The sequence below is a fragment of the Cibotium barometz genome, chromosome 44 (genome assembly GCF_041138505.1).
Source record: "Cibotium barometz isolate CiBa-2024 chromosome 44, ASM4113850v1, whole genome shotgun sequence".
NCBI lineage: Eukaryota > Viridiplantae > Streptophyta > Polypodiopsida > Cyatheales > Cibotiaceae > Cibotium > Cibotium barometz.
Genome location: NC_141089.1, coordinates 30,282,690 through 30,289,509, shown reverse-complemented (window position 1 = coordinate 30,289,509; position 6,820 = coordinate 30,282,690). Strand labels below are relative to the sequence as shown.

General features: G+C 42.2%; 1 protein-coding gene across 1 annotated transcript; it reads right to left on the bottom strand.

Annotated features, from left to right (window-relative positions):
- Positions 1–4,399: 4,399 nt before the first annotated feature.
- LOC147613188 (chalcone synthase-like) lies at positions 4,400–6,452 on the bottom strand. The gene is made up of 2 exons (XM_086782061.1): positions 6,085–6,452; positions 4,400–5,930 (listed from the first exon to the last, which is right to left on the bottom strand). Exons 1-2 carry the CDS (start codon positions 6,392–6,394, stop codon positions 4,906–4,908), a joined length of 1,335 nt encoding a protein of 444 aa, XP_086638187.1. The 5' UTR covers positions 6,395–6,452; the 3' UTR covers positions 4,400–4,905.
- Between the last annotated feature and the right edge of the window lie 368 nt (positions 6,453–6,820).

Below are 6,820 nucleotides of genomic sequence, written 5' to 3'. Positions count from 1 at the left end.
TCTGAAGCTTTAGGGATTTGTATCAAATACCTAATGGTTAATTTGAACCCTCAATTGCACCAAAGTACAGTGATTAACACTGATTAGCAAATTAATGCTCTGTTTTGTGTGCAGAAAACAGAGTATGCGGGGAGTCTAGATCTGGTGCCTTCCACTTCAAATGAGCTCAAATTCTTTCAAAGGCATCAATAGCAATGAGTCTAGTAGAGGATTAAGGCAAGAAACACAAGATTTGACCAAATATTGAAAGCTTAATCTCTGTTTTACCAAAGTCACCTGCAGATTTGATGAAGAGCTTGGATCTCAATGTAGACTTGATGAATCTCAATTCTGTCTTCACCAGCTTGTAGAGCATGCTTGATTACCCCTTGGGCTAAGAGGAATTAGAAGGATTTGATTTGAGCAAGGAGAAATCTTCAATTTGCTTCAGAAAAAATGCACCGGCCAAAAACGTAAATTCTGCTTCGTCCGTTTGGCGGTTTGCTGCGCCGTCTTGATAGGCTTGAAGCTAAAGATGTTAGCTAGCTTGTGTTAAAATCTTGTGCCATAATTTTATGTGTGCAAGGTGCTAGAGACCCTCCACTGGCTGGGGGTGAAGGGGAAAGTGGAAAACTCACTAAAAATTTGATTTTTTGCTAATTATCTACTAATCCTCATTAATTAACTAATGGGCTCATAAACCTAATTGATTCTAGGCATGGCTCTGATACCATGTTGAAATTTGAGCATAATGATGAGCTATGGTGGATCATACACTAGAATCAACATCATTAACAAAGTGATTAGCAAATGATTAAGACGTAATTAGTGGATAATTAGCAAATAGATTAATGTAGGCATGGATACTCAAAAACCAGCAAATTCTCATTAGGGCTATGCCTCAATTTATAGAGTTTACATCAAGCATCAAATCCCATTGATTTCTCCATGATTCACTCCCAGAATATCTCCACCTTTTGCCTGATTCTCTCCACCTCTTCTCTTTTCCCTGAATATCTCCCAGAATATCTCCACACTCCTAAATTCCCTCATGCTACCCATTATTCTCTCCCAGTAGATTCTTCTCACCTTTTCACAGGTTCTTTCACAATTACATCTCCTCTTTTACAGCCTCTATCCAAGAGCTTGTTCCCACACACACCCTATTCACTTGTATATTTCAACATAGATAGGCTTACAAAAGCTGCTCATTTCTTGCCTATCAAGAGTTCATATACCGCTATGGATGTGGCAAATATATTTGTGAAGAATATCTTCAAATTACATGGTATTCCTAAAAGTATAGTATCGGATCGAGATTCTCGATTCACCTCAAGTTTTTGGCGGCATTCTTTAAAGTTGTTGGAACATCACTTGATATGAGTACTTTATATCATCCTCAAAGTGATGGGCAAACAGAGAGAGTGAATCAAATCCTGGAGGATATGTTAAGAATGTATTGCATGGATAAACGTGGACAGTGGGATGAATACTAACATATGGTGGAATATGCATACAATAGTAGTCCACGGTCTACTATTGGAATGTCTCCATTCAAAGCATTATATGGGAAATATTGCATGTCACCTATATTACAGTATGATCCTGTTGGGAAGGTTTAGATAAGTAAAAAGATGCTTGAGGAAATGGAAATGCAAACAAGAGACATAAGGGAATGCATAAAAGTTTCTCAAAGTCGTCAAAAGAGTTATACATACAAGAGAACAAAGCCAAGAGAATTCAATGAAGGTGAAATGGTATTGTTAAAGGTGAACCCAAAGAAGAGTTCTTTAAGACTTGGGAAGTTTAAGAAATTAGCACACCTAGATTTGTAGGACCTTTCTAGCTACTTAAGAGGATTGGAACACAAGCTACCTACAACTTCCAGAAGGCGTTAAAGCACATAATGTATTTCACATTAGCTTATTGAAGAAGTACGTGGCTAATCCAAATCACATATTGGGTGACAGTACAAGAGTGGAAGAAGTGGGCAATTTTGAGATAGAGAAAACTATGGGTGGTTCCCGAGTCAATCAACACTTGAAAAATATTATTTGCAATCTTGATAGGAATTCATATAATTGAAGCTCGGTTTGCCGCCTTACCTACATGAACAACACCATTGACATGTGCATATTCTTCAATCTCCTCGGCCACCACGGTTGCGCCACCACGGTTGCAGCAGCTTTTCCTTTTGCTCCACGAGCATTGTCATTACTTGAAAATCCATGTACATTCTCCTGCACATTATGTCTTATTTTTCGATTCTTTGTAATTAGTCCCTCACGTTCCTCACATGTTGTTGGTTTGTTTTTGCACTGATAATTTCTATGACCCCTTTGTAAAGCCTTCACGTCGTGCCTTTTCTACCATCTCTGGGACAAATATGTGAAAGGCTGATTACCATTCTTCTTCTGTCTAGTCTATATTCTCCTATTATTCCTAAAATTCCCCTTCTCATCAACAAAATAGATTTGATCTCTTTCTTTTATTTCTAAAACGTTCTTCATTCTTTTCCATCTGTTCATATGTCATGGCATGCAGCATAGCATCTTGGAATAATGTAGTTGGCTTGTTACCCTTAACTAGAAATTTGATTTGCCTGTTTAAGCCATTCACAAATCGGGAGTCCCTTTCCTTTTCTGTTAATGAGGGTGAATATTTCTACGGGTCGCAAAATTTATCATGATATTCTGCAAAACAGTAAGTGCCCTCTGTTCCAAGTTTAAAAATTCATTCATTCTCTCCATATGGTATTCAAGTGGACAGTAATGCTGAATCATATGCCTTTTTATTAGAGGCCACGTGATGTCCTCATTCCGTAAGTCCTTGCTATGCATAATAGACTTCCACCATAATTTTGGAGAACCTTCAAAAAGAAGTACTGCTGTCTTTTCCTTAGTTTCCTCACTGAAGTTACATGTTCGAAAATAATCTTCAAGCTGCTGAATCCATGCTTCTCTTCTTCACTCCTCTTTCTCTTTCCATCAAAGGTTGGTAGTGACCTTTTGTTTGTAACTTGTTTAAGGGAAAAATCATCTACATGTCCTGATTTGAATCCTGTGTCCATAGAATTTTTCATGGCTTGCACTACATCCTACAACTCCTTAATAGCTCGATGAACTGAAAGGTCGAAACCAACCTGTGCAAGCAGCAACTCTTGGTTGAGCACTTATAGGAATTTCACTAGGTTCTTCTTGCTGCTCATCAGAATTTCTTGCTCCTTGCCGTTCTCTGTCGTTGACCATGTCTATCATCAAAATTTAGACGATCTTCCATCTCCCCATCTTCTCGGTCATCTTTGTCTTCTTCATTCAAATTCATGGAAGCTCGAGCGCGCATGACTCTCATTCTTTCCTCCAATTCTTGATTCCTGTCAAATAATTCTGATAACTTCCTTTGGAGTTACACCCACACGTAGTAATAATCCTCATAAAAGCTCCTCTTCTTGCTTTGGATTGACTACTGAATTTGTTTCATGTGCAGCCATCTTGTGACTGTACAACAAAATTGCAAAACAATTCTCAAGAGAAAGAAATTTTTGGCTATATCACAAAAATAAAAAATAATATTAGTCATCCAAGACCTACAATATCTGTAATCAAGTGTAGATTGCCCAACCTACGCTCTCATACCAACTGTCACGTACCCATATTCTGTTATATGTTCTAACACAAAATTTCTCAAACCTTATAGAAAAAAATCACTCATACTGCAAAAAAACGAAGAGATTTTCAATAAATCATGTTCGTTTATAAATCCAAAGTCACAATAATATTCGTCAATCCAAAGTAACAATAATATTCGTCAATACAAAAACCTCAAAAAAATCAGAGAGATATTCACCAACAAAAGATCTAGCCAATAGGGCTTTTCTCTGATGCCCGTCCACCCAACCACCACTCTGGACGTCGCTGCTATCCTGGGTATGCCTCTAGTAAATCTCGTCCACTCTAGGTTCTATACCAAATGGCTCCTAGAGGGCATAAATCACAATCATTGTCCGACATTCCCTGTCTAAGGACGGTCGGCCCAAATCTCAAAATCTCTCTCTCTCTCTCTCTCTCTCTCTCTCTCTCTCTATCCTGCACAGAAAATCCTCAAGGATATGGAAGAAGCCCAAAAGAAGCCCACGAGAGTTAGTACATTATCATGCACGATATCATCAAAGAATGAAAATCTTTTCTAAAAACATGCGTTCGAACCAAATTAGAGAAGATACGTTTCGCGAATACCGGCCACCCCATGCGAACTTTATTCGTTTTGTGATGAACTAACTTTCTTTAATTCTCCTGTCTGACAAATAAAGTCATCTACACCCTCATGCGAGGCCGTTATTGAAAAATAAGGGTCAATTTGATGTCCGGGCCTCGTTTCCGACGCTCGTTGCATTTATTTTTATTATGTAGACACCCATATGAGTTTCCTTTAGGCTAAACCACTCACTATGACTCTCTTAGTATAGAGTAGAAATCGCATACAAATAACACCGCAAAACATGCATAAAAAGTCAAAAAATTGACCCAAAATCGACATAATATGTGAAAGGCTGATTACCATTCTTATTCTGTCCAGTCTATATTCTCCTATTCTGCATAAAATTCCCCTTCTCATCATTGAAATTGGTAGTCCGAATGAGATTCCAATAGAGAAGCCAACCCTCAGAATAAAGCCCTAAAAATGGATCTATTATAGGCTACTAGAGTATTCGAGAGAATGCACGTTTGAGCAGCTTACAACTTCATTGGTTCTGAAAGAGCCAGGGAGAATGTGCCTTATGGGTGGTGGAACTAAGAAATTGTCATACAAGGAGCAATAAGTAAGAAGCAATGGCTGTCGTTTTATCGATTTAGTCTCATGAGAGAGAAAGGCTGGGTTTTCTTTGGGAAGTACGCCCGGTAATATATGAAGATTATCGATTGGAATCTAATTGTGTTGGAGGGGCACACTCCTTAGCATGATGGTCTCGCAGGTGAGGCCGGGACCGAAGCCGAGGAGGAGTCCCCACTCGTGTCCTTCTCCCGTGGTGGTGAGCTTCTGCTCAACAGATTTCTTGCGCATGTGGTCCATGATGAAGAGCACACAAGCACTAGACATGTTTCCATACTGGTCCAGCACATGCCTGCTGGGAGCCATCTTTTCCTTGTTAAGCTGGAGCTTCTCTTCTACCTGGTCGAGGATGGCAGGGCCGCCCGGGTGGGCAATCCAGAAGATATCGTTGTAGCTTGGAGGCCGCTCATCAGCTCCATCATCCGGGAACACCTTGGCAAATGCGTCTTTGAGGATGGAGCCGATGTTCTTGGAGATGATGGCGGGCACGTCTTTGAGGAGGTGGAAAGTCAAGCCCACTTCTCTAAGGTGGCCATCGATGGCTCCGTCACTGTCCGGCATGATATCAGCTCCCGTCCAGTGGACTTCAAACCAGGGTCTTTCCACTTGGGGGATGGGATCGCAGCCAACGATGAGGGCGGATGCGCCATCGCCGAAGAGGGCCTGCCCCACGAGGCTGTCGAGGTGGGTGTCGCTGGGCCCTCGGAAAGTGACGGCCGTGATCTCACTGCACACCACCAACACACGGGCGCCCTTGTTGTTCTCGGCCAGGTCCTTAGCGATTCTAAGAACTGTGCCGCCTCCATAGCAGCCCTGTTGGTAGAGCATCAGCCTCTTGACAGAGCTCCGTAGTCCGAGGAGCTTGGTTAGCGCCCAGTCCGCACCAGGCATGTCCACCCCGGCGGTGGTGCAGAAGACGAGGTGCGTGATCTTGGACTTGGGCTGGCCCCACTCCTTGATGGCCTTAGCAGCTGCCTCCTTGCCCAGCTTGGGCACCTCCACCACCACCATGTCCTGCCTCACGTCCAGCGACTTCTCCCAGTACGCGCATATGCTCGGGTTTGCCTTGAGTAACTCCTCGTTGAGATAGAGGTGCCTCTTCGTGATGCACGACTTGTCACCTGCATGCATATTGCAGCATGTCCATCCATCCATAATTAATTAGCAAGGCAGTATACTAATTTGATAAGCTGGCGCACATGCGAATTTATAAGATCGCCTGATCATCGTGCAATTCAATGCTCAAACAACATGAGTTATAAGTGCAGCACTTACACATGCGCTGGAACTTCTGTTTGAGCTCGCTCTTGTCGTTGCTGTTGGTGATGTCGAAGTAGAAGTCGGGGTAGTCCTTCTGGTAGAAGACGTTGGGTGGGACGGCTGTGCCGATGGCCAGCACAGTGGCAGGACCATCGGATCGCTCCATTTTGCGAGGGATGGCCGTAGTGCTCATGGTATTGATGGTGCTGATGATATAAAAGATGCAAAGCTTAGGACTGCTGCTATGTTCCAAGTGGAGTACTGGCTGCAATGGGACGAGGGACTGCGAAAAATGGTAGGGGGGGTGTGCCCTCTTATAGGGCATGTACTCCCATGGCTTCAACAGGCACGTTTTCGCCGTTCACCCGATCTCCTCCTTTGAATTAGAGCAAATGTCGTCTTTTGAATAAGAGCCGGGATGGGCTCGTCTTTGAAACCTCCAGCCATCTTTGAATTTGACCGACATCGCTTTCAGTACTCTCCCCTTCTTCTAATTTGCTACTTAAGCCACAATTCATTCTCTTTAATTAAGCCAACTTTGTGCTGGCTTCATTACCTTGACCAATACGCACATCGAAGAAAATCATGCCTTATTGTTTTCGTTCTCTCTCTCTCTCTCTCTCTCTCTCTCTCTCTCGTGTACACACACAAACTCAGTCACACACACACAATGTCATTAAAGAATCAACTGATATGCCTTAGTGATTGTCAACTTAGCCTTGCAAATGTCATATTATACTTTGTTGTGACC

Coding starts and splice junctions, on each gene's coding strand:
- LOC147613188 (XM_086782061.1), bottom strand. CDS start 6,394: ATGCCCTATAAGAGGGCACACCCCCCCTACCATTTTTCGCAGTCCCTC. Junction 5,931..6,084: donor ACAGAAGTTCCAGCGCATGT/GTAAGTGCTGCA, acceptor ATATGCATGCAG/GTGACAAGTCGTGCATCACG.